The 26,466-nt window shown below is 53.7% G+C and overlaps 3 protein-coding genes across 4 annotated transcripts; 1 reads left to right on the plus strand and 2 right to left on the minus strand.

Annotated features, from left to right (window-relative positions):
* Nucleotides 1–3,870: 3,870 nt before the first annotated feature.
* Nucleotides 3,871–5,885, minus strand: LOC123070141 (nucleolin). Of its 2 annotated transcripts, XR_006433474.1 has the most exons (6): nt 5,438–5,885; nt 5,259–5,339; nt 4,747–4,817; nt 4,609–4,674; nt 4,219–4,528; nt 3,871–4,183 (listed from the first exon to the last, which is right to left on the minus strand). XR_006433474.1 is itself a non-coding variant. In XM_044493164.1 (5 exons), exons 1-5 carry the CDS (start codon nt 5,499–5,501, stop codon nt 4,271–4,273), a joined length of 540 nt encoding a protein of 179 aa, XP_044349099.1. In that variant the 5' UTR covers nt 5,502–5,885; the 3' UTR covers nt 3,871–4,270. The 2 variants fall into 2 exon arrangements, 1 of the variants encoding a protein (XP_044349099.1); XM_044493164.1 differs by having other exon boundaries at nt 3,871–4,528.
* A 1,314-nt stretch (nt 5,886–7,199) lies between these two features.
* Nucleotides 7,200–10,282, plus strand: LOC123065440 (uncharacterized). Its single transcript, XM_044488713.1, has one exon. The coding sequence runs from the start codon at nt 7,974–7,976 to the stop codon at nt 8,553–8,555; it is 582 nt and encodes a 193-aa protein (XP_044344648.1). The 5' UTR covers nt 7,200–7,973; the 3' UTR covers nt 8,556–10,282.
* An 11,563-nt stretch (nt 10,283–21,845) lies between these two features.
* On the minus strand, nt 21,846–24,772 carry LOC123070142 (probable aldo-keto reductase 1). The gene is made up of 7 exons (XM_044493165.1): nt 24,587–24,772; nt 24,310–24,477; nt 24,031–24,234; nt 23,678–23,850; nt 23,495–23,591; nt 23,247–23,400; nt 21,846–22,235 (listed from the first exon to the last, which is right to left on the minus strand). The coding sequence occupies exons 1-7, from the start codon at nt 24,638–24,640 to the stop codon at nt 22,060–22,062; spliced, it is 1,026 nt and encodes a 341-aa protein (XP_044349100.1). The 5' UTR covers nt 24,641–24,772; the 3' UTR covers nt 21,846–22,059.
* Nucleotides 24,773–26,466: the final 1,694 nt, after the last annotated feature.

A 26,466-nucleotide genomic window follows, 5' to 3' on the forward strand; every position in this document is an offset into this window, starting at 1 on the left:
ACAGCAAGGTAATTAATGATAAAAGTGAGCACAAACGGTATTGCAATGCTAGGAAACAAGGCCTAAGGTTCATACTTTCACTAGTGCAAGTTCTCTCAACAATAATAACATAACTGGATCATATAACTATCCCTCAACATGCAACAAAGAGTCACTCCAAAGTCACTAATAGCGGAGAACAAACGAAGAGATTATTGTAGGGTACGAAACCACCTCAAAGTTATCCTTTCTGGTCGATCTATTCAAGAGTCCGTAGTAAAATAACACGTAGCTATTCTTTCCGTTCGATCTATCATAGAGTCCGTACTAGAATAACACCTTAAGACACAAATCAACCAAAACCCTAATGTCACCTAAATACTCCAATGTCACCTTAAGTATCCATGGGCATGATTATACGATATGCATCACACAATCTCAGATTCATCTATTCAACCAACACAAAGTACTTCAAAGAGTGCCCCAAAGTTTCTACCAGAGAGTCAAGACGAAAACATGTGCCAACCCCTATGCATAAGTTCACAAGGTCACTGAACCCGCAAGTTGATCACCAAAACATACATCAAGTATTCTCAAATCCTTAAAGACTCAATCCGATAAGATAACTTCAAAGGGAAAACTCAATCCATTACAAGAGAGTAGAGGGAGAGAAACATCATAAGATCCAACTATAATAGCAAAGCTCGCGGTACATCAAGATCGTGTCAAATCAAGAACACGAGAGAGAGAGAGAGAGAAAGATCAAACACATAGCTACTGGTACATACCCTCAGCCCCGAGGGTGAACTACTCCCTGCTCGTCATGGAGAGCACCGGGATGATGAAGATGGCCCCGGTGAGGGATCCCCCCTCCGGCAGGGTGCCGGAACAGGGTCCCGGTTGGTTTTTGGTGGCTACAGAGGCTTGCGGCGGTGGAACTCCCGATCTATTGTGCTCTCTAGGGGTTTCAGTATTTATAGGAACTTTTGGCGGCGGGAACAAGTCAGGGAGGTCTCGGGGCTGTCCACGAGACAGGGGGCATGCCCCCCACCCTCGTGGGCAGCCCGGGACTCTTCTCGCCCAACTCTTTCACTCCAGGGGCTTCTTTTGGTCCATAAATCATCAAAAATTGGCACGTCAATTGGACTCCGTTTGGTATTTCTTTTCTGTAAAACTCAACAACAAGGAGAAAACATAAACTGTCACTGGGCTCTAGGTTAATAGGTAGTCCCAAAAATCATATAAAATAGCATATAAATGCATATAAAACATTCTAGATGGATAATATAATAGCATGGAACAATCAAAAATTATAGATATGTTGGAGACGTATCACTAAGCTAACGGATGGGGCTTGTCCATCACATCATTCTCCTAATGATGTGATCCCGTCATCAAGTGATAACACATGTCTATGGCTAGGAAACCTTAACCATCTTTTGATCAACGAGCTATTCTAGTAGAGGCTCACTAGGGACACGGTTATTTGTTTATGTATCCACACATGTATTTAAGTTTTCGGTCAATACAATTATAACATGAATAATAAACATTTATCATGATCATGGAAATATAATAATAACCACTTTATTATTGACTCTAGGGCATATTTCCAACAAGGTATTGTTTCGGTTTAATGTTCGGGGGGGTTAATGTTTTTGGATTATTCAGGTATTGCTCCGTTTCATTGGTTTTACTTTTTTGGGTTTTATTTGGGCTATTGTTTCGGTTAATAGTTCTGGCTTTATTCAAATACTTTTTTGTTTTTGTTCGGATAATTATTGGTGTATTGTTCGCTGATATCGTGGTGTAAAATGGACAATAATTGATAGATAATTTATTTTCCACAGATTATTGTGCATGCAAATATACTGTTCCGGTTTACTGTTTTGTGCCTCCGCAGGAACATCATTGGAAAGGAGCGGGAGATGATCGAGGCGGCTCTGCACCGGTACACCGATGGAGAGAAATGATGTGTTGAAAAATCCTAAATCTTAACCTTTTATATAAGGACGTGAGGGAAAAATCCCAGTTTCTTTCTGAACCACGGGCATTTTTTTAACACTATTCATTATTTTCTGAATCAGGTTTTTTTTTTGAAACACCATTTATTAACAGGCATGGTTCACTTTACTTTTGTTGTTTATGTTGCCACGTAAAATGAACCGTAAAAGTGCAAAAAAAATCAAAAAAAGAGAAAAATCGGATGCTTCCCGCTTTAGTATAGTAATTTAGGCTATTGTTTCAGTTAGCAGTTCTGGCTTTATTCGGATACTTTTTTGGTGATAATTGTTGGTGTACTGTTCGCTGATGTCGTGCTGTAAAATGGACAATAATCAATAGAGAATTTATTTCCCATGGATTATTGTTCATGCAAATATACTGTTCCGTTTAATGTTTTGTGCATCGGCAGCAACACCATTGGAAAAGGAGCAGGAGACGATCAAGTTGGCTCTGCACCGGTAGGCTGATGAAGAGAAATGATGTGTAGAAAAATCCTAAATCGTAACCTTTTATATAAGGACGTGAGGGTGCAGGAGAGGGAGAGAAATGATGTGTAAAAATCCCAGATTCTTTCTGAACCATGGGCTTTTTTTTGGAAACATTATTTTCTGAACCAATTTTTTTTTCAAACACTGCTTATTAACAGGCACGGTTTACTTTTACTTTTGCTGTTTATGTTGCCACGTAAAATGAACAGTAAAAATGTGAAAAAAATTCAAAAGAAAGAGAAAAATTGAATGCTTCCCGCTTTAGTATAGTAACTTATTCCTAAGGAATTCATGTACTCGTTTCCTACAAATCGAATGCATCTATAAAAAGTTTTTCTCTAGAATCCTTATTCCTATGTGTTTCCTATGAGAAACCTTCAAACCAAACGAGGCCCAATAAACAACACTTGTGTAGATTCTTTGTGGGGTGATATTTAAACTAGAGAAAATACTTCTTGAAAATTTTGCTTCAACAAACTTTGCGCACTAACAGGACATCAGAGATACTAGATGAGAAACTAGCGTGTGGCGGGTAAGCGAGAGAAGAGGTCGTGGTGGCACAACCAACCAACCACCTCTCTTATCAAGGTGACGACCGATGATGGTGACACCACGTTCCTTCTATCGCCCTTTCATCCAGATACCCATTGTTTTACAAAACAAACCCCTTCCCCATTTTCTTTACCGATGTAATTGGGAAAACATCATATTTTTAAATACCCGTCTTCGGGTCTAAGTGAAATGGGGTTGGGGGAGGGGGGGGGGGGGGATGAAACATGGAAAATATGTCTCACATAGAATTAAGGGCTAAAACTAGTACCAAATTAGTTTTAGTAACTTAGGCCCACTCCAACCCTAACCTCCACACATGGTCTCGTCCACACCGCTGCCTCGATCCCCTCCACCTTCGTGCCCCATGGCTTTGTCGGTGACCAGAGGAGTGGGGAACCCACCCTTCTGTTTTCTTAGTTCTATATATGTCCTTGTTTTACTTAGATTTTATTCCTTGGCAACATCGACGAGGGTTGTGGCGACTTGCCGTGTTGGAATAATGTCTTTCAGGCCTCTCGTCTGATCTGGCCCTCTCTTCAGATCTTGGTAACGTCCAGTTTCTCCAATCCTCTTCGGTCAGAGCTTGGCAAGGTCCAGTTTCTCCAACCCTCTTCGGTTAGTAGATCCCATTGCCAGCAGACAAGGGTCTTCGTAACCTCCGACGAGCGGCAAACAATCAAAGGAAGACGGCCATGAAGGTTTGCAATTGTATATTTATCTTTATGATCGTTTTGTGTAGAGTTGTCATTTCGTACTGTTTTCTTTGCAAAATATTATACTCCCTCCGTTCCTAAATATAAGTCTTTTCGAAGATTTCAACAAATGACTACATACGAAGCAAAATGAGTGAATCTACACTTTAAAATGTGTATATACATCCGTAAGTTGTAGTCTATTTGAAACCTCTAAAAAGACTTAGATTTAGGAACGAAGGGGGTATATAAGACCCCTTTGGGTGTCTTTTCTCAAAAAAAGGAGGTGCTAAAACTACATAGAACCCTATTCTGTGTTCTCTTCAAGGGCATTAAGCACCTGAACAATTCGTGAAGGAAACAGGATAGTACATGGAACGCTATTTCAGAACAGACGATACTGTCCCACATTGTATTGCTGGAGTGGAGCATGACATCACTTAGCCCACAAGGATACAGGCCCCAGTTAACCTGAGCATCACACAGCACAAAACTTAGGTGTTCCTGAGAAGCAGCAAAGCTCCCTGCCCTTGTTTGTCAAGGATGACAAGGATCCTAGTTGAGAACAACAATCTTCTGTCTTTTATTGGGCTTCTTCCCTTTGGCTGGATTAGCCTCCGGTTTATCTGGATTGCCACATTTTTCTTTGCTAGGCATTTCAGGCTCATCGTCATCATCTTCATCGTTATCATCTTCTGAGTCAGATGAGCTGCTAGCAAATGAACTTCCCAAGGGTGGGAAGCTGCTCATTGTCGCCTCAGCTGCATCCACAGCCTGCTCTGAATGAAGATCAGCTACACCGAGAATCAAATCCTGCAAACAGAACTATGCTCATCAGTTAGCTCGGTAACAATGTTTTCTCCACCATGTCCCTGAGGATAGATTAGCTTTACCATCTCAATATATTCCTTTTCATTTCCAGTGAGTGCTTCTATGTCATACTCCTCAGGCCGCTTGTTCTGCACAAAGATAAAATGGAGCTAAGTAACAGTAGGGACACTGATCTAACGCAAAATCAATTAGAAGCCTACCTGCGCATCAAGCTGCAATTTCTCATTGGCCTTTGCCATCTCTCCCAAGAAATCCTTCACTTTTCCAAGAACTAGGCAGAATTGCAACACCCAAGTTAAACAGAAAATTCAGGGGGAGAAGTACATAAGCCAACAAACAAACTCCTTTTGTATCTGTCCACTTGGACATGTAAATATTTACCTTTTCATTTAGAAAATTACAATGTAGAGGCTTTCCCTATGATATTTCAGTCAAAAAATTGTACATAGAAATTGTTTCACACAATGAGCTACTATGTTAACAGCCCCAACAGGCAGTTTTCCAGTCAAGAGAACCTAAATAGCCGTATGGTTCAAGCTCGTTCTTAGCAACAACCAAACAGTGCCACTGATTAATGAATCGGAAGAACTAGGGTGAACACATACATGTTGATATGATTCTCTGATGAGCTTGGACTAAACAAACATAACCAATCTCGCGCAACGGTTCATCTATTTTCGGAGCTGCACAGAGTAGCAACAAGAACATATACCTTGGCTCTTTGGGAGTGGGTCGGTGGGAGGCCCCGCCTTGCGCTTGCTCTTGTGCTGCTCTCTGCCCGCGAACAGCGATTCTGCAAATCAACAAAACCCCTAAACATTGCAAAGGAGGAAGGCGAACACCAACCACAGAGGAATCTGGGGGAGGCGGGGACGGGGATGAGAGCCACACCGATGAAGGAGGGTGGATTGAGCCCCGACGGGAGGTCCAGGAGCTCTTTGCTAGGCTCCCCCATGGCTTCCGACGAACGAGAGAGAAGGTCACCACGACTCCGCGCAGTGTGCGCGGCGAGTGCGACGTCGGCGTGGAGAGCGAGAGACAGAGGCGACGCTGCGCGTGCGGACAGCCGGCCACGGCACGTTCGACGGCGGCGGCGCAGGACGCAGGCACGTCTACCCGAGCACGCGCGGGCGGCGAGTGCGGCCGATGGGGAGTTGGGGACGGTAGAGGAACAGGCTGAAGAGCTGCGGCCGAACGGCGTCGAGAAAAGTGGGCGGAGCGAGCGTGGCGGCCAATGGGGACGGGGACGTCCAGGAGGAGGACAGGCGAGGCGAGGCAGATAGAGCAGAGGAAACGAGAAAGATTGTAGGCGCGTGCGTGAGCGGCGGCGGGGAGGCAGGATGGATCGGACGCTAGGGCTTAGGAGGAGACCCCGGCACGGCCTGGCCTAAACGGGCCGGCACGACCCACCCAGGCACGCCTAATACACAGGCCGTGCCGGGCCGGCACTCGTGCCGCGCTCCCTGGCCCAGACACGGCACAACCCGTTTAGCACACCGGCTCGCCTGATTTGGGGCTATTTTGGGCCTATTTGGACTGTTGGCTAATACTCCTTCGTTCCTTTGTACAAGGTGTACTAAAAAAAAGGTGTATTTGTTTTTTCAAAAGTCAAACGAGTGCATGTTTGACCGAGTTTTTAGAAAATGTATCAATATCCACAATACAAAGTTTATACCTTTTGATCTGTCATGAAAAGTAGTTTCATATTTTATCTATTAGGTGTCACAGATGTTGTTATTTTATTCTAGAATCTTGGTCAAACATTCATATGGTTGACTTGCATGGAAGTCAATACACCTTATATTCTGGAACGGTGGAAGTATATAATAAGATTCTTAAAAATATAAAAATAGTAAGTGGGTCGTGTTGTGTCGGCACCCGTGTTGTACAAGCCACTTGCCGCCAGGGCCCGATTATAAATGTCTCCTGCCAGGCCCATCACGGACCGGGCACGCAGGCCATCGGGCCAGCCCGCCAGGACCAGCCAATTTGGCCACCGTTTGCTTGGGAGTAACAAACCTGTCGGCCCATCTGTTGCGGGTCAGGTCTTCTTTAGGTGATGATCTACCTTGTCTCAAATAAAACATCGTCTTGCAGATGCCTTGGAATTGAGCCCGATATGCAGAGCCCGCAGTGTACTGCCACTTGCCGTTCAGTTCCATTTGATCTTGTCCGGAATCCCATGTCTAATGTTGCAGCACGGGAGTTGTATTATTGTGCAGTGCGCCAGGTTTTTAATCCAGGTATCTTCAGGGCATTTACAATGGACGGACGCTTTGAACATAAAAATAATAATTAAGGGAGAAGCATCGATGGTGGAGTCTGTTGGGGCAACGCACACGCGCCTATTTGAGCGCTACCGTGATACCGTGATAGGTTGAGGATCTATTGCTCTTGTTAGAAAGGCCCACGCGGGAAAAAAAGAAAAGAAACCAGGCGCCCGACGACAGGCTTGGCATTGATGCCAGCCAGAATCCTGGGATGGATCGGGATTTTAACGAAACGGCCAGGAATTGGAACCTAGGGCCTGGTCTTAGCACCGGCGTTGTAGATGCCCTCGGCAAGTGCAGCCCTAACAGTCCTATTCTTCCATCTCGAGTGGATGAATAGGTGTCACTTGCAGGCACCTAGAGGGAAGAAAAAAGGCACACTCTCATTGATTCATCTTATTGCCTGGAAAGTGTGGCGCGAGCGGAACACACGCATCTTCCAGCAAGAATCACTGCCTTCCACGGTGATGGTGCAAAAGATTAGAGATGAAATCATCCTTTGGAACATGGCTGGAGCTGTCATACCGTTCTACCCAGGCCGAGGAAACGGCAAGGTCGCTCTCTCCATAGATAGAATAACTCGCCGAGCGCTCCCTCCCCGCAAGGGCGCTCCCTCCGCCTAGCGCTCCCTCCCCGCTCCCGCCGGCGGCCACTCCGGCCCCGGCGTCCACGCCTCCCCACCGGCGGCCACTCCGGCCCCGGCGTCCTCGTCGCTTGCCTGCGCCCTTGCGGGCCCCTTCTCCTCCTTCCCTCCCCCCCTGACCCCCTCTCTCCACCAGTTGGCGTCAATGGCTTCCGGGTCGCGCAGCCCTCCCTCGGTCTCGTCGACCTTCTCGCGCGACAGGCCGGTGGTGTCCAGTCTCGGCCTATCTGGCTCGCCGGGGTCGGCGGGCTCCTCGTCGGCGGGCGCTGCGGTGGTCGGTCCTACGGTCCAGGCGGCCCCCGCGCCTGATGCGGGATGGCGCAAGACAGGGCCTTCCCGCAAGGCCATGTGGCGCCGCCGTCGTGCGCTGCGGCGCCAGTAGGGTGCTGGCGCGCAGGATGGTCGGAGCTCTCCTACCTCGTCGGAGCATCGTCAGATCCCGCAGGATCTTTGGGGTCTCTGTTTCAGGTGTTTCAAAGATGGTCACCGGCGGCAGGACTGCACGAACGACCCCATGTGCATCCGATGCGGGCTACCTGGACATGTTTCCTCCCAGTGCAAGAGGTCGCGCAGTCCCGTCTCGGCGGATGAGCTCTGTCGCGCGGTGATCTCCAAGGTTGCCAGGACCGGGCCGGTGCCGGCGTCGCTGCACAATGTGGGGGGGTTGCTGACGGAGCCTAGGCAGGACGCACCGCGTGTGCTGCCTTTGCCAGTTCCGCCCAGCTTCCCTCCCATGGTGCCCGCCTACACTACCTCGGCCCCGGCGGCGGCGGAGGTCTGCATCTTGGCGCGCTCTGAGGGGATGGATGACCTTGAGCGCCGGCCGCAGCTGGCCATGGTGGCTTATGTCGGGGGATCACGGCCGTCGGTTTCATGTGTGGATGCAGCTATAGCAATCTCTGAAGAGCTCAACATCCCGCGCCATTGCTTCTCGGTGCACAAATATCACCCGGAGGATTTCCTCATCGTGTTTGCTTCGCGTGAACTCCGGAATAGAGCATTGGCCAGTCCATCGGTGGAGCACCAGGGTTTCAAGCTCTTCATCAAGCCGTGGTTGAGGCAGGCTCAGGCAAAATCCAGATTGATGCGTGTTTAGGTTGATCTGATGATCGAGGGTGTGCCGTCCCATGCTTGGGCCAGATCCACAGCGGCGGAGCTACTGGGGAGTTCATGTCTGATTGATAGCCTGGCACCGGAGACAGAAAGCAGGGAAGACCTCTCTCTATTCAAGCTTCGTGCCTGGTGCGTAGACCCGGACGAGATCCCGGCTTGCCGGAGATTGTGGGTGCCGGAGCCGCCTGCACTTGGAGAGAACCCGGCGGAGCGCCGCCCGTCGTTTCGTCAGCTGTTGGAATATCCGATCTTGGTTCACATTGGCAGGTTGCGGGATTTCTCTCCTCCAGAGCTCTGGTGTCGCTCGCCTAGCTCAGACGGCAACAGTGGCCAGAGCGGCTTGCCAGGCTGTTCGGCGGCTTCTTAGGGCGGCGAGTGGATGGTGCAGAGCTGGACGCGCGGCGACTGCGACAACCGTGGGTTTGGCCGGAATTATGCTGGTCCGATGGGAGGCGCCGGCGCTGGCAGGTCCTATCGCCAGGTCCTGGAAGGACGTGTGGGGCCCTCTAACTGGTGCATCCCACCAATGTGCAGGAGTGGCCCGGCTGGGGATGCGGTCATGAGTGGGGTCCAGGTGGACTGTAGTGGAGCGGATTTCGAATTCGCCTCCGGTGATTGGTCTCGCGTCAGTTGGACGGTTGGGAGCGCCAACTCGGTCCGCTGTCGCGGAGATCGAGACCATGGTCCCAGATAAGGTGGTTGGTGAGAATACAGGTCCTGGATCCCGAGGTGGACCGACAAGCTGGCCTCTCGAAGGATCAGGCTGTGCAGAATCCCGAGGCTATCCGGCCGACGACGGCTGTGGTTGTCGAGAGCCAGGCCCCAGAGTTGGTGGTGGCTATTGTTCCGGTCGTGGGGCAGGGCCCAGAGTTGGTGGTGGATTGCGCCTCGGATCCGCTACGGCTCATTGAGCCAGCGCGATCGTCTCCAATCCGGGCTGTGGCACCTACGATGGTGCAGTTGATCCCACCGCCCACGGTCGGTCCGCTGTCACGATCTGCTGGCTGGACCCAGTTGCGGAGATGTTGGCCACTCACGAGGCTAGGGAATCAATGGAGGCACCAATGCCCATCTTGGAATCTGATCTGGTGGGGCCCGTGTCTGAGGCTGGAAAGGGTGGAGATGTGACTACGTTGCATGCCCATGCACGCACAGTGCCCACGTCCACGGTGGGAGATATTGGAGAGGGGAGCCTCAATCTGGCACAAACAACTATCTCTACCAACCTCTCCTCCAAAGAGCTAGCAGCCCTCACTAACATCAAGTCTTTCTGCTCTGGGCTACTCAAGAAACTAGCACCGCCTCTATTGCGAGAAATCGAAGTTGCTGCAAGCCTTGGGCATTTCCCCGGACGAGTTAGCGATCTCGGAGGAATCGCTTGACCAACTGCTAGGCCTTTTCAACTCACCGCTGCAAGAACGACATCTGCGCACCATTGCGGCAATCTTCGGGAAGTCGTTGTCGTTGGACTTTGGGAAGGAGGGCACTTCGGAGGCCATCGCCATGGCCTAGGTTGTGCGGATTTGGGAGTGCTCGTTACACCCAATGTCGCGCGTCAAGTTGGAGTTGATCAGATGGAATGTTCGAGGTTTGAACAGTCCGACTAAGCGGAAGGCGTTGAGAGAGTTTGTAGATTCCAGTAGGCCGACAATTCTTTGTATCCAGGAGTCTAAACTCGAGTTTGTATACCAGTTTATTATTTTGCAATGTTGTGGCCCATCCTATGATGGGTTTGCGTACTTGCCGTCTGTTGGGACTCGAGGTGGCATCATACTGGCATGGGACTCATCAGTTATTGGCATATCTAACTGTGTGCGGGATAGCAACTCTGTCACGGCTTACGTTGCACCTATGGATGGAGCGCCCTGGTGGCTCTCAGTCGTCTACGGGCCTCAGGATGATGGCGAGAAGATTCAATTCTTGGAGGAGCTTACGGCCAGAAGATTGCTCTGTCCGGGTCCTTGGCTAGTAATTGGTGATTTCAACTTAATACTACAGGCCTCTGACAAGAGTAACTCTCTCCTAGATAGGCGTATGATGAGCAGATTCAGAAGATTTGTCGATGATAATGGTCTGAAGGAGCTCTTTCTCCACGGCCGGCTTTTTACTTGGTGCAACGAGAGAGAGGTGCCCACCATGACTAAAATTGACCGAGCTTTCGTCTCGGTTGATTGGGAACTAGATCATCCTGATTGTCTGCTGCAGGCTTTGTCCACAGCTACATCAGATCATTGCCCACTTCATCTGGCTTTGGACGATCACCTTCACCCGCATAGGAGATTCCAATTTGAGTCTTTTTGGACTAAATTGGACGGGTTTGAGGAAGCAGTGGAGGAAGCCTGGAAGTGCGATCCGGAGATCACATAACCTTTCCATCGGCTAGATATGCTACTTAGAAACACGGCACCGTTTCTCACTACGTGGGGCCAGAAAAAAGTGGGGAATGTTAAGCTACAGATTGCAGTCGCTAACTGGATTATTCTGCAACTCGACAAGGCGCTGGACCATAGACTTCTGACAGGAGGAGAGAGGTGGCTGCGCAATACGCTGAAGCTCACCTCCCTTGGGTTGGCATCACTCGAACGCACAATTGCCAGGCAGCGTTCTAGGATACGTTGGCTCAGTGAGGGAGATGCCAACATGAAGCTTTTCCACCTCATTGCCAATGGCAGGAAGCTTAGGAACTTCATCCCGGCACTACATCATGGCGATCAGATCATTACAGAGCAAAAGGGCAAGGAAGATGTGTTCTATGACACTTACAAGGAGCTGTTGGGCACATATCATTCCAGAGATCAGACCATGGACTTGGCCTTTCTGGAGGTAGAGCCCCTTGACTTGCACGAGTCAGACAGTATCTACACCGAGGAGGAGGTCTGGTCAGTGATCAAGGAGATGCCCGCGGAGCGCGCGCCCGGACCGGATGGTTTCATCGGTCTATTTTTTAGAAAAGCCTGGCGGATTATCAAAGGCGACATAATGACGGCTATTCACAAATTCCAGTTGGGAAATGGCAGAGGATTTGGTAGGCTCAACCAAGCGATAATCACCCTCATACCTAAACAACCTGATGCTTGTCAGATCGAAGACTTCAGGCCAATCAGCCTCCTTCATAGCATTCCTAAGATAAACTCAAAACTGATGGCATCTAGGCTCTGCTCGCGTATGGGAGAGTTGGTGAAGATGAATCAATCTGCTTATATCCGTGGGAGAAATATACATGACAATTTCCTGCTTGTTAGACAGGTGGCCTGCAATTTGCACAAAAAGAAGGCTAAAGGTGTGATGCTGAAATTGGACATCTCACGTGCATTTGACTCAATCTCCTGGTCCTTCTTGTTTGAAGTGCTGCGTGCGAAAGGGTTCTCAGAACTATGGTGTTCACGCCTGGCTACTCTACTCACCACAGCAAGCTCAAGAGTGATAGTAAATGGTTGTCAGGGAAAAAAGTTCAGGCATGCGAAGGGGTTGCGCCAAGGAGACCCAGTTTGCCCTCTTCTGTTTGTTATTGCCATGGACACGCTCTCTTCCATGATGATCAAAGCACGGCAGATGGGTGCGATCAGTGCAATGCCAGGCTGCACTCCTCTTCAGAGACTGTCGATTTATGCGGACGATGTGATACTTTTCATCAGGCCCACGATCAGCGACTTGTGCTTCGTCAAGGAAGCTCTGGAAATTTTTGGCAGAGCGTCGGGACTACATATGAATTTTGCCAAGTCTTCGGCGATCATGATCCAATCGGACGATGCGGATCGACAGCGGGTTTCTCAAGCTTTACCCTGGAGCATGGACCACTTCCCGTGTAGATACCTTGGATTACAACTTTTGATCAAACAACTTACGAGAGCGGAGTGGCAACCAATTGTGGATCAAGTCCTCAATTTCCCACCGGGCTGGCAAAGAGGGCTCGTTACAAGGCCAGGACGACTGATTCTAGTGAATAATGTGGTTCGTGCCAGGCCTATGCATCACTTACTAGTCGCTGAGGCCCCCAAATGGGCACTGAATCAAGTGGATACAACCTGTCGTGCGTTCTTCTGGGCGGGATCGAAGCAAATACATGGAGGCAAATGCTTGGTGGCCTGGAAGCGAGTCTACCATCCCAAACATCTTGGAGGACTCGGAGTGCTCGACCTCAACAGGCAGGGGCTCGCCCTTCGACTGCGCTGGGAATGGCTGAAGCGCACGGATCAGGGCAGGCCATGGCAGGGCCTTTCGCTTACTATGGACAAGCAGACACAGGTGGCTTTCACAAGCCTTGTTCAGTGGAAGGTGGGAGACGGACAGCGTATCTTTTTCTGGAAGGACAGATGGCTCAATGGCTCCACCATTACTGAGATCGCGCCGCTGGTTCGTGCATGTGTGCGCACGCAAGTCGCCAACAGGAGGACAGTAGCGGATGCTCTTCTTCTACATCGCTGGGCCAATGATGTATCCGGGGACTTGTCGGCAGAGGTTCTGGTGCAACTTGTCCGGCTTTGGGAGATCATGATTACCATTCAGCTTGACCCAACGCAGGTGGACACCCCAATCTGGAAATGGAACAACCTTGGCGTCTACTCTTCGGCATCTACTTACGCGATGCTTTGGCAAGGTAGCATTGGCTTTGCCCCGGCAGGTGCCATCTGGAAGTGTTGGGCTCCTCTCTCATGCAAGTTGTTCATGTGGCTAGCCACGCATTATCGTCTCTGGACGGCCGATCGTAGATTCTGACATGGGCTTCAAGATCATAGATCACCATGCTACATATGTGCCCAGGAGGAAGACATGGTGGATCACATCCTGGTTCAATGTGTATTTGCTCGACAAGTCTGGCACAAATGCTTTCAACAAGCTCGGGTGGATATCTCTCTGGTCCCGACCACAAATGACTCCTTAGAGGACTGGTGGATGACGAGTCGCGCACAAATTCCAGCTGATCACAGAAAGGGTTTCGATTCGCTGGTGATGCTATTCACTTGGCAGCTTTGGAAGCATAGAAACGGTATGGTTTTTGGTCAGAGAACTGCGATTGACACGGTGCAGTATTTCACCATGCAGGCTTTCGAAATTATGCGCACTTGGGCGTTGGCAGGAGGACGTGGAGTAGCATATTTTGTGAATAGTAGAATGTAGTGTTGGAGTGGAGTTGGGGATCTCTGGCAACATCGGTTAGGTAGTGTGCCAGATCATACCCCTAATTTGTAACAATTTCTTGTACATATTTCCATCTTCTATAAAGCTAAGGTACGCTATTGCGTACTCTCAAAAAAAACTGTGAGCTCTTTTATGGTACCCTGCAATGTAGATGGACCATTCTTAGCCTTGTCAGAGTGATCGGCAAACCATGATACTCTCTCCGTAAAAAAATGTAAAAGCGTTTATATCACTAAATTAGTTATCTAAACACTCTTATATTTTTTGATGGAGGGAGTATGCTCTAGGGAAAGTTGTCATCTGTCCTCCAAAGCTCTGCAAAATCTTCTCTAAATTTATGTCCAGACAGCAGATAGGTGTGGCCGTCGATTTCTACAGATTAACTTTAAGTCCTGTCACCTCGCCAAAATTGTGAATAATTTCCATCAAGGCCTCAATCTCTTGCTGAACTGGATTAGCGAAGATGATTGCATCGTCGGCCTTAATGTCCCTTCGTGAGATAGCTATCCATGTGTGAACTTCAACACGGTGAGCATCTAAATGATTCACTGATGGAGCTGAGCTCTGGCGATTCGGACGGCAGCGCAGGCGCGCCCCTGCATCCCGACGCTCCCTTCGCCTCCGCCCCTCCCGTGCCGGCCGGCGAGCACCCCGTCCAGACGCGGCCGCTGCCGCCTCTTTCCTCGTCCGCTCCGGCGTTGGCCGGGGCCGTGGCGCCCTCCGAGCCTCGCTTTCAGTGGTCCGACTTTGCGGACAAGGAGCCCTTCCCTCCGCCCGCTCCCCCCTCCGCCCCCTCCGCCTCTGTGCCTCGCTGCGCCATGGTGCTACGCCGGGATGGTGGCTCAGCCCCCCTCGTGCGGGGTTCTGCCACCGCTTCGCGGGCGCCACGGCCGCCGTCGATGCCCTCGAGCCAGTCTTGGGCGGACGGTTTCAAAGGCAGGGCCTTGGCTGGTGGCTTGGCTCGTCGCCGGCGCGTACACACCTGGGGCGTGGCTGGCCGTTCTGACCGAGGGGCCGCCCGCTCCTCCTGGTGTCGCCCGACGGCGGCGGTCCGGCCGGTGTCTCCCCCGCCCACCTCGGCTCCCTCTTCTCGGCCAGAGTCGGCTGTGTCCCGGTGATCCTCTTCCTTCAGGCCTTTCATAGCATCTTTCGGGTCGTCGGACCTGCGTTTCTGCGCCTCGCGTCCATCTCCCGGCGGTCTGGCTGCTCGTGCCGGTGGCCCGCCGGCGGCGGCGGCGGCGCCTGCCCTGGAAGGGGAAACCCTTCGGGCGATGGTGCTTCCCCGCCTCGTGGGCCAGGCCGACCCTGCTCCTGGGCTCCTGGGCCCCGGCCCGCCCCAGCGACGTGGGCCTTCGGGAGGCCTGCTCCCCTCCTTGGGCCGCCCATCCGCTGCTGGGCCGCGTGCTTGCCCTAGGCCCAGGGAGCCAGTCCGTTCGATCTGGCTCCCCTGTGGCTTTCCCCGACCCCCTGTCCCCTTCTCCGCCACCGCCATTTGCTCGTCCCCTTCCTCCGACCGCCCCCCCAATGCCAACCCTCCCCTCGTCCGGCGCCTTCCCGGCCCCCCTTCGCCCCCGGCGTCCGGCTCCCCCCCCGCCACCCGCGTCCCTCCCTTCCCTGTCGCGGCCTCCCATGCCAAGGGAGCGGGGTGACGGGGCTGTTCGCTCCAAGCGACGGGCTGGGGATCGCCTAGACGGTTCGCGCCCGTCCCCGGACTCCCTGCGTCGCGAAGAAGAGCTCCATCAGGAGCTCAGGGAACTACGGGAGGGCCGCCACTCCCCTTCCCGTCGGGAGGGACGGGGTCGCTCCCGCTCCCCCCGCCCGGCCACCTCGGGCGATTGGAGGGCCCGCCGCCGCTCCCCCTCCCCGCCGCCGCGTCGTGGGCGCTCGCCATCCCCGACCTGGCCTGCTCGTCCGGCTTCCCCCCGCACCCAGGGCCCTCCGCCGGACGATGCGCCCCACTGCTATGTGCCTCCCCATGCGGCTGCGCCCGCGACCTCGGCCCCAGCCACGGGCGGTGGCGCTGCTCGCGGACGTACGGGTCCGGCCAAGAAGAAGAAGCGTCGGGGTGCCCGTGGCGCTCCGCCCGTGCCCCCCACGGCGGCCCCGGGTTCCTCCACCACTCCCGGGCCCGTCTCCGGCCTCCCTTGCCCCCCTGTTTCAACTGTGGAGTGGGAGGCCACTCGCAGGTCAACTGTGTCAATCCCCAATGCTGCTACCTCTGCAAGGATCCGGGTCACCCTGCTCTCCTGTGCTCGGATAGACTGGTGGTGTCGGAGCTCATGATGTACGGCCACGGCATCGAGGGGCTTGGCTTCTTCCACCTCGAGGTCCCCGACATTCCGCCACCCTCGCCGACCCTCCAGGCGGTCGTCACCGTGGTGGACGGGGTGGCCTCCCCGGAGATGATCGAGGCCGAGCTCAACCACCTCTACCGCCGCCAGTGGGACTGGGCGGTCACCCCCACCGCTGGCCACATCTTCACTGTCCTCTTCCCTGACTTCGTCAGCTACGGCTACACGACGCGCAGTGGCTGGATCACGCTCGCTCTCAACCAGCTGGTTGTCGACATATCCGAGCCGATCCTTGACGCTCAGGCGGTGGCCGTTCTTGACACCGCTTGGATCCTTGTCGCCGACCTCCCTGATATTGCGCGGTCTGAGCTCGTCATCCGCCAGATGTCTCGTCTCCTGGGCAAGGTGGTGGTGGTCGATGAGCTCTCGCTACGCAAAGAGGAGGAGGTCCGGGTCAAGGTCAAGTGCCTCGACTCCTCCAAGCTCCGCACCACCGTCCGAGTTTTCTTCAACGACCAGGGCTTCGACCTCAGGATCTCCCCCGAGCCTCCCAACCACGTCGGCCGCCCCCGCTCCTTTGATGTCGGCCTCCCTGGTGGCAACCCGGGGGCCGACGGAGACTACCGCGGTCGTCACCATGCTCGCTCGCACCACTCCGATGACGAGGGGGGTCGGAAGACTCCCGCTCCCCTTCCTACTCACCTCCGCCTCCGGCAGCCGGGGGCAAGGGCCGCCAGGCCGCGCCCTGCCAGGCCCTCGGCGACCCCCCCGTGTCCGTGACGACTTTCTCCGAGGCGAGCGACATATCCAGTGTCGGCCTAGTCGTCTGCCCGGCTTCTTCCCCGCGCTCTCCCTCTTCGGCGGCTCTCGTCACACTGGGTCCGGAGTTGCCCCCCCCCCTTGGCTGCTACTCCGGAGCCCAGTCTGCTGCAGATGGATCTGTTGGCTCTCCCTGAGGTGGCTATAGCCCTGGTGGATGACGCCCCCCCTCCGGCGCCCCCCCCTCCCGGCGGCCGCTCAACCTCCTCTCCTCGAGGCGCTCCCGTCTCTGCTGCTTCCGCCCACGGCTTCGACCCCGGCTCTGATCCTCCTCAGCTGCGCTGGGCCCGCGCTTCTGGCCTCACCCGCACGGGCCCTGACCACGGATGGGGAGGCCAGGGTGACCACCCCCATGGCCGCCTAGCCACCCCCTCCACGGTCAGCGGCCTACTCTCGCCGCGGCCGGTCGGCCTCCTCCCCGGTGATTGCGGCCCGTCGGAGTGCTCGGCTGGATGCTGCTCACCCCGAGGGTAGTCCGGCTCTGCCCATCTCCGAGCGGGCGGAGATCCGGGCTGCTGCGCGGAACCTGGAGCCAGGTACGCCCGCCGTCCCCCCTTCGGCCTCGTCTTGCTCCTTCTCTGCTCTCGAGTCGATCCCTCTTAGCAACCTTGCAAAGGTGGCCTCGGACTCTGCGATCATTTTTCGAGGGGAATCTGGTCCCCCTTAGTCCAGATTGCGGCGATCCGCGCCCGCGAGATACTGGATGGGAGGCTCGCGGAGGCCCGTGCGGCTCTCCTCCTGCCCCCTGTCCCCCCTTCTGCCGGTGAGACCCCCCTTCCGGCTGCGTTGAGGCAGTTAGGTGCCCCTCCCCCGGTGAGTGGGGTCGAAATCCGTGGCCGCACTCGCTCTCGCACAGCGGCTCTCCGTGCTCAAAGTGCCTCTCGCGTTCTGGGGTCAAGCAGCCCCCCAATGGCACCTTAATGCGTGCTTTGTTCTGGAACATATGCGGTTTCGGCCATGATGGCCGACGCCGCCAACTCATAGACTACTTGCGGGAGGAACACATTGACATTGTCGCCATCCAGGAAACCATGCGTCTTGAATTCTCGCTCCCCGAGCTTGACCGTCTGAGCTCTCACCTCTTTGCGTGGCATTGGCTCCCTTCTAGTGGGAGCGCCGGCCACTCGGGTGGCATCCTTTTAGGCGTAAAGGATGCCACCTTCAAGGTGGGAAGCATGGACCGGGGGGAATTCTTTGTGAGCATGGAGCTCTTCGAGAGATCTCTCAACTTCAAGTGGGAGGTCATCATCGTCTACGGGCCCGCAGACCACAGTCGATCTGCCGCCTTCCTCGAGGAGATCCACCGGAAGATCTCCTCGGCTTCCCTTCCGGTGGTGGTTGGTGGCGATTTTAACCTCCTTCGCGTGGCGGAGGACAAGAGGAATGCCAATGTCTGCTTTGCCCGGATGCAGATGTTCAATGACTTCATTGCCAACCTTGGTCTTCGCGAGATTGACCGGATTGGTGCCAGGTTCACCTGGACCAACCGGCAAGCCTCCCTGACCCAGTCCGTCCTGGACCGGGTCCTAGTGTCCTCGGATTGGTACCTCCGTTACCCCTTAGCCTCCCTCCACGCCATCACCAGGATTGGCTCAGACCACGTTCCCCTTCTCCTCTCTTCTGCTGATGAGCGTCCACCAGTCCCTCCTCGATTCCGGTTCGAGAACTTCTGGCTCTCCCAAACCGGGTTCATTGAGGCGGTTGGCACTCGGTGGATCGAGGCTCGCACCCACCCCCGCCCCCCCTCGGCCATTGACTCGTGGCACTTCTGCGCGAAGCGGGCACGTCAGCTCATGAAGGGGTGGGGCGCTAATCTGGGTCGTGACCTTCGTGACCGCAAGAAGACGTTGTTATCAGCGATCCAGGCCCTTGACCTGCGCGCTGATTCGGTTGGGCTCTCCGGACGAGTGGCTTTCCCGGTACGACCTGGAAGACCAGCTCTCCGTGATCTACACCGATGAGGAGGCCTATTGGCGCCTCCGGGGTGCCCAGAAGTGGGTCTTGAAGGGTGACACGAATACGACATACTTCCAGGCCATTGCCAACGGCCGCCGTAGACGCAACACCATCCCTCTCTTGTGGGATGGTGAGACACTTCTTGAAGCCCCCCGCGACATTCGATCTCACATCGACAGATTCTATAGATCCTTATTCTCTGCCGCTCCTAGGAGCGGCCTCTCTCTTGCCCCCGACTGTTGGGCCGGCTCCCAGTTGGTGTCTGAGGCGGAGAACGCGGCCCTTACGGCCCCCTTCTCCGAGCAGGAGGTCTGGGATGCCATCAAGGGCATGAACTCCTCCTCTGCACCTGGACCGGATGGCCCCCCGTGAAATTCTTCCAGTCATTCTGGAATGTGATTAAACCGGAGGTCATGGCTATCTTCGACGAGTTCTACGTTGGCTTCATTGATCTCGGGCGACTCAACTACAGGATCAGCTCGCTCATCCCGAAGGTTCCGGGGGCGTCTGACATCCGCCAATTTCGTCCGATCACGGTCATTAACGTCATCTTCCGGATCCTGGCTAAAGGATACGCCAATAGGGTGACCCTGCTAGCTGACCGTGTCACGCTCCCCAACCAGTCGACTTTCATTAAGGGCCGGTACATCCTGGATGGGGTCCTAGTCCTTCATGAAGTCCTCCATGAGGTCCGCTCCAAAAACCTCAAGGCGGTTTTTCTGAAGATTGACTTCCATAAGGCTTACGACACGGTTAGCTGGCCCTTCCTTAGGGAGGTTCTTCTTCGGAAGGGTTTTGACGACCGGTGGATAACTCGTGTCATGCAAATGGTTACTTGTGGTCATACGGCCGTGAACATAAACGGTGAGATCGGCCCTTTCTTCCCCACCCTATGTGGGGTCAGACAAGGCGACCCTTTTCCCCGTTCTTGTTCAATATGGTCGTGGACGCGCTGGCATCCATCCTTGATAAGGCGAAAGCCGCGGGCCATATTCGTGGGATTACCCCCCATCTCGCCGGTGGCGCCGGGATATCCATTCTCCAGTATGCTGACGACACTATCATTATGGTTGAAGGCTCGGAGAATGATATCTCCAACCTCAAGTTCCTCCTCCTATGCTTCCAACAGATGTCGGGCCTCAAGATCAACTTCGACAAGAGCGATGTGATGGTGATGGGATACCCCCCCCCCCCCCGCCGAGTCTTTGGCCATCGCCAACAGGCTTAATTGCCGCATGGGCTCATTCCCCACTACATACTTGGAGACGCCCATTAGTGACACCAGGCTTACCGTCGCGGACTTGCGCCCCTCCGTGGCCAAGCTCCAAACGTGCGTCGAGCCCTGGCAGGGGAGGTGGCTGTCCAAAGCGGCCCGGACTATCCTCATCAATTCTCCCCTCTCCAGCCTCCTCTTGTTTCTTATGAGCTTCTACAGCCTCCACGAGACCCTTCATAAGGAGATTGCCAAGATCCAGTCCCGCTTTTACTGGGCGGGCGACAAGGAGAAGCAGAAGTATCATATGGTCAGTTGGCCTGACATTTGCAAGCCCCGGGAGCAAGGTGGCATTGGCATCATGTCCTCTAAACGCATGAATATTGCCCTCCTCTCCCGCTGGCTTTGGCGAATCTCGCAAGGGCACGGTGGTCTTTGGCTTGACATCATCCGGAACAAATACCTGCGCGGATAGACTCTCGCCTTCTGCCAGAAGTCTGGAGGTTCTCAGTTCTGGCAGTCGATCGTCCAGCTTCTTCCGGTTCTCCGTATCGGGACCTCCATCTCGGTGGGATCTGGAACCTCGACGCCGTTCTGGTTGATCGTTGGGCCGGAGACACCCCCTTCGCGTCTCGCTTCCCTGGCCTCTTCTCCATCTCCGTTGACCCCGTGATCTCTGTTGATAGGGCCCTTCTTGACTTAGGGCGCCTTGCTTTCCGGCGGGCCTTTGGCCCCATGGAATCCGCCGCCTGGCGTGAGTTACTTGACTGTGTTGCTCTCCATGAACCCTTCGTGGATGGTGGTCCTGACCTAGTGCGATGGCGCCTTGAGCCTTCGGGCCAATTCTCCACCAAGTCGCTCTACCTGGCCATCGCTCCATCTGCCGCCCCACTCCCTCTTTCGATGGTTTGGTCCATCCGCCTGCCTCTGAAGATCCGCATCTTCATGTGGCAATGGATTCGTGGTCGGATCCCGTCCGGGTTGGAGGTTCGCAAGCGCAATGGCCCGGGCACTGGCTTATGCCCGCTCTGTGGGGTCCCCGAAGACTTGAACCACATTTTCTTCTCCTGCGTTTCCGCCCAGTTCCTTTGGAGCTGTTTTCGCGAAGTGGTCGGTGGAGATTGGTGCCACACCAACTTCCCGGACTTATTTGCCGAACTCCAGTTGTCCCCGCGACTTCTCGCCACATTAGGTGGCTTGAGATTGGGGTCCTCGCCTGGACCCTCTGGACTGTCCGCAATAAGCTCGTGATTCAGCGCACTCCTCTTCGTCGGTCTACTGACGCTCTCTTCAAACTCTCGGGTTTCTTGCAGCTTTGGCGGCCGCTTAGCCGCCCCCTGGACCGTGACGCCATCTCCGCCTTCATCGCCGACCTCCGATCGATGGCCGTTCGCCTGTCGCCGCCGCCCCCGCCGGAGCCTGACTAGACGTCTTCTTCGTCCGGCGTGTTCTGTCTTTTTTATTTTTTTGGGCTTGTTGAGCTGTGCCCTCAGCAGAACCTTTGTACTTGATCGTGAGACTTGGGTGTGTGCGTGTTTGTGGACTTGACTCTGTATGTGTGCTCTTGGCGGTTTGCTTTATCTATAAAGCGGGGCGAAAGCCTTTTTCGGTAATGTCCCTTCATGGCAACGGCTGGATCATCTCATGTTCAGCTGCAGCGTGCAGGGGATCTATGGAGCGTGTTGCATTCATGACTTGCTAGAACACGTGGTTCATCTGCTCCCAGCTTAGATAGGAGTGTTTTTCTTGTTGTTGCTTTTTTTTAATTTGAAACGGCTTGATATGCTTCTGAATATCTCTTTGAGCAGATACATTTTCCAACGGTGTAATTGTTGTCACGGAAAGCCGGTAAGACTAGAGAGACACGAACATAGCTAGCACAGTCTCAGTCTTCTGTGACACGAACATAGAGGAGTACAAGGAACATAAATTTACACGGCAGGTGGAGACAGTGCACATGTTCTTATTCACGGGATAATTCACAAGATGAAGATACAGGGAGCACCATTCATCACACTAGCACATAGCATGGCATGCTTGTTTCACCGTCTCCACAATCTTTTGTAGTTTCACTTCTTTGGCGTATCCGCATAATTCCAGGTGAATTTCGCAAATGAAGTATATTGCCTTCCACCGGCAACATCTTCTTCGCGTATCTCGTTGCTAATCTCTTTGAGGTCATCTTCCGTGAGCCTCACCGTCAAGGAGTCAATGTTGGAGTCTAGATTCTTAATCTTAGTAGTCCCTGAGAAATTGTACAGCATATTTGTCAGTGATACAATGCTAGTCTACTGGAAAAATGATCTTCACTATTGATGTACTACTTGTTTGCAACTTGGAAGCAGCGAAAGAGGTCTTTTTGTGGATAAATTAGGCCATTGTTCCGAGGCATCAAAACGTTTCACAGTTCAGCTTAATGCCAGTTCAAAACTAGGACAACACTGTTGGGCTAATAAGCCGCGGCGATGCACCGGACACGACCAGCGCGTGTATGGGCGCGAGCTGGCCGGGTCGGGCGTGTCGGGCACGCGGCGAGTAGTGTGTGTAGGTGCGTGTGGTGCATGGGCGTGTCCGTGCAGGTGAACACCGCACGGGTGTGTGTGTAGACTAGGTCAGTGCGTGATCCGAGCGCAGCGGGAGCGCGTGATCGTTGAGGGCTCGGCGCAGGGCGCGCGCGCGGAGCGCGTCGCGGGGCGTGCAGAGCGGGCCGATCGGAGCGCGCGAGTGGGCAGGTGCGAGTGGGTTGGAGCCCAGCGTTGCCCGGGTATAAAGGCAGCTGCGGTGATCATTGTAAGTGTGTGGTGTTGTGCTGAGTTCGTGCTCAGGAAGTGGCGTTCGGAAAATCCACCGTATCTCCGTGTCCTTCTCCTTCCTCTGATCTTCTTCTTCGTTGGTTTGTGCCACGGCGTCTGAGAGAGCCAGGAGGAGGGAGGCGAGGGACTGGCGGCAACAACAAACACCATGGCACAAACTGTAGAGCAAAAGATCAGATCTCAAAGAGGGTGTTCATATTACCATGAAATTCTATGTTTGTCTGCCAAAGACAGCTAGATTGCAGTTGGAACATCTCTCTTTGTATCTCGTATACTTCACTAAGATTTCTTAAACCACACATTTCACTTCTATCAGAATGCACATGCAAGCAAGAGGATCTTCCGTTTTTTCGCCTATTATGTGAATTTATAACTCCAGGAAATCATTGCACATGTTCAACACTATGTGACATCAATGAAATGAGAAGGACACGGCATTAGACCTGGTATCGGAACCACATCATCCCCTTGATGCAGAACCCAGGATAAAGCTAGCTGAGCAGGGCTGCACTGGTGCTTCTTGGCCAGTTCTTCCATTTTCAGATAAAGTTGCTTGTTCTTCTCCAGGTTCTCAGCCGAAAAACGTGGATGGCCTTTCTAAAAACACCAATTACACAGAGAGAGGGGGTTCAGGCCTAAGTATAATTAAAAAGAAATGACTAGTGCAGAAACCAACTGATTGTATCGGTACCAGACTAGATTCAGCAGACACTTGCTGTGTCACTCCCCTTCCACCGAAAAACCCACGGGCAATCGGGCTGTAGGGAACAATTCCAATCCCTAGTTCTCTATGGTCCATACAACACATGGTCAGTCAATGAGGACTATCGATCATGGAGGCACACGAGTTAGAGCCTGTGATGCAGAAATTCACCTGCAGAGAGGCACGATCTCGGGCTCGATGTCGCGAGCCCACAGAGACCACTCCATCTGCACGGCAGAGATGGGGTGCACAGCGTGAGCACGCCTGATGGTGTCGGGGCTCGCCTCCGATAACCCAATGTACTTGACCTTCCCCTCCCCCACGAGCTTCTTGAGCTCACCAATCTAGAGCAAATTGAGCCCAGTAATTAGACCAAGGAATCACACCAATCAAACATAAACACAGGGATTCTTCCTGCTAAATCTGAATCAAGCCAGCAATTTGCTGGATCTTTCAAAAAAAAAAAACACAGGGATTCTCATGACCAGGAAGAAAGGGGTGGGTGGCAGTGAGAAGAGAGCGACCGTGTCCTCGATGGGGATGGTGGTGTCGATGCGGTGCTGGTAGTAGAGGTCGATGTGGTCGACGCCGAGGCGGTGCAGGCTGGCCTCGCAGCAGGCGCGGACGTACTCCGGGCGGCCGCAGATGGTGCTCTTGCCCTGGGCATCCCGCTGAATCCCAAACTTGGTGGCCACCTGCACCTGCTCCCGCGGCAGCTGCTTCAGCGCCTGGGACGACCAATCTTTCCACACTCAGTCTCCCTCTTTGGCAAAGGAAGGGGACGCAGAAGAAAAAGAAACAACCTTGCCGAGGAGGATCTCGTTGGCGTGGGGCCCGTAGACGTCGGAGGTGTCGAAGAAGGTGACGCCGCGGCGGAAGGCGTGCGTGATGACGGCGATGCCCGCGTCGTCCTCGACCGGGGAGTTGTAGGAGCCTGTGAGGCCCATGCACCCGAACCCCAGCTTGGACACCTTGGTTGTTGGATCATTCGATTCGATTCAGTGAGACCGGGAGGAAGAGGAAGGGAGGACTCTGCATAATAAATGGAGGGTGGCGAGAGGGCAAGGGGAAGAAGATCACCTCCAGTCCTTGGGTGCCGAGGCTGACGCGGGGAATCGGTGGGGTTTGCGCCATGGCGCCCCGAAGCTCTCCCAGTCCCAGTCGCGGCGGCAGGGGAAGGCAGGCAAGTCACGGGACGGAGGCGCAGCGCAGGCGTGAATGTTGCCAGTAGGCAGTCAGTAGCGAACCGTCCAGTGAGATCAGTGACCCGCTATATGTAATCGGAACGAGCGGCTGTCCGAGCTCCGAGCTCGAATGACAACACTCAACAGGTACTGGTATTATCATTGTAGAGAATTATGCAACTCACGATATATTGATCGGGTGCAATATGCACGTATATATAAGTACAAAGGATAGCCACGTCCTCGACTATACATGGAAGGAGGAGGGCTTGTTGTACAAGAAATACACATATGTTATCTACATCTCAACACCCCCCGCAGTCGAAGCGGCACCATGGTTGACGCAAAGACTGGATCGGAACTCCTCAAAAGACGCAGTAGACAAGCCCTTGGTCATGATGTCAGCAAACTGTTGGGACGTAGGGACATGTAGCACGCGTACATGACCAAGAGCTACCTGTTCCCGAACAAAGTGGATATCAATCTCAATGTGCTTGGTGCGTCGATGATGAACCGGGTTGGCGGAGAGGTAGACTGCAGAAACATTGTCACAGTAGACAATCGTAGCCTTGTCAACCGGAGACAAGAGCTCATGCAACAGCTGACGAAGCCAGGAACAATCGGCGACGACGTTGGCAACGGCGCGGTACTCTGCTTTAGCACTGGAGCGGGAGACAACGGGCTGCCGCTTGGACGACCAGGAGATGAGCGATGGTCCAAGGTAGACGCAATAACCAAAGGTCGAGCGGCGCGTGTCAGGGCAGCCGGCCCAATCGGCGTCAGAATAAGCCGTCATGTCCAGAGATGATGAAGCCTGAAGTGACAACCCAAGATCCAAGGTGCCACGGATATAGCGCAGAATGCGCTTGACCGCGGTCCAGTGAGCATCACGTGGAGCATGCATATGGAGGCAAACCTGCTGCACAGCGTACTGGAGCTCCGGACGAGTAAGAGTGAGGTACTGAAGAGCACCAACGATCGACCTGTAGAACGGAGCATCTGAAGCAGGAGAACCATCTGTGGCGGAGAGCTTGGCCTTCGTATCAACAGGTGTGGCAGCCAGTTTGCAGTTAAGCATCCCGGCACGGTCCAGAAGCTCATGAGCATACTTCCGCTGATGAAGAAAGAAGCCATCTGCTCGACGAATAACCTCGATCCCGAGGAAATAGTGCAGAGGACCTAAATCCTTAATGGCAAACTCAGCACGAAGACGATCAGTGAGCTGTCGAAGAAGAGCAGGCGAGCATGCTGTCAAGATGATGTCGTCAACATAGAGCAGTAGGTAGGCAGTAGCATCACCCTGGTGGTAGACAAACAGTGAAGCATCGGAGCGAGTGGAGCGGAAGCCAAGTTGAGTAAGAAATGGTGCGATGCGCTGGTACCAGGCGCGAGGAGCTTGCTTGAGTCTGTACAAAGACCGAGAGAGCAAACACACATGATCCGGAGAAGACTCATCAACAAATCCAGTCGGCTGCTGACAGAACACCTGTTCCTCAAGGTGACCATGGAGAAAAGCATTCAAAACATCCATCTGGTGCACAGGCCATGAGGGAGAAACCGCTAGCTGAAGAACAGTCCGAATCGTGCCGGGTTTGACAACCGGGGCGAAAGTGTCGGTGAAGTCAACACCTGCTCGTTGACGAAAACCCCGTACGACCCAACGAGCCTTGTGTCAGTCGAGAGTACCATCCGGATGAAACTTGTGCTTGAACACCCACTTCCCGGTAATGACGTTGGCATGAGGAGGACGGGGGACGAGCTGCCAAGTGTTATTGC

The sequence above is a fragment of the Triticum aestivum genome, chromosome 3B, assembly GCF_018294505.1.
Source record: "Triticum aestivum cultivar Chinese Spring chromosome 3B, IWGSC CS RefSeq v2.1, whole genome shotgun sequence".
In the NCBI taxonomy this organism is placed as follows: Eukaryota; Viridiplantae; Streptophyta; class Magnoliopsida; order Poales; family Poaceae; genus Triticum; species Triticum aestivum.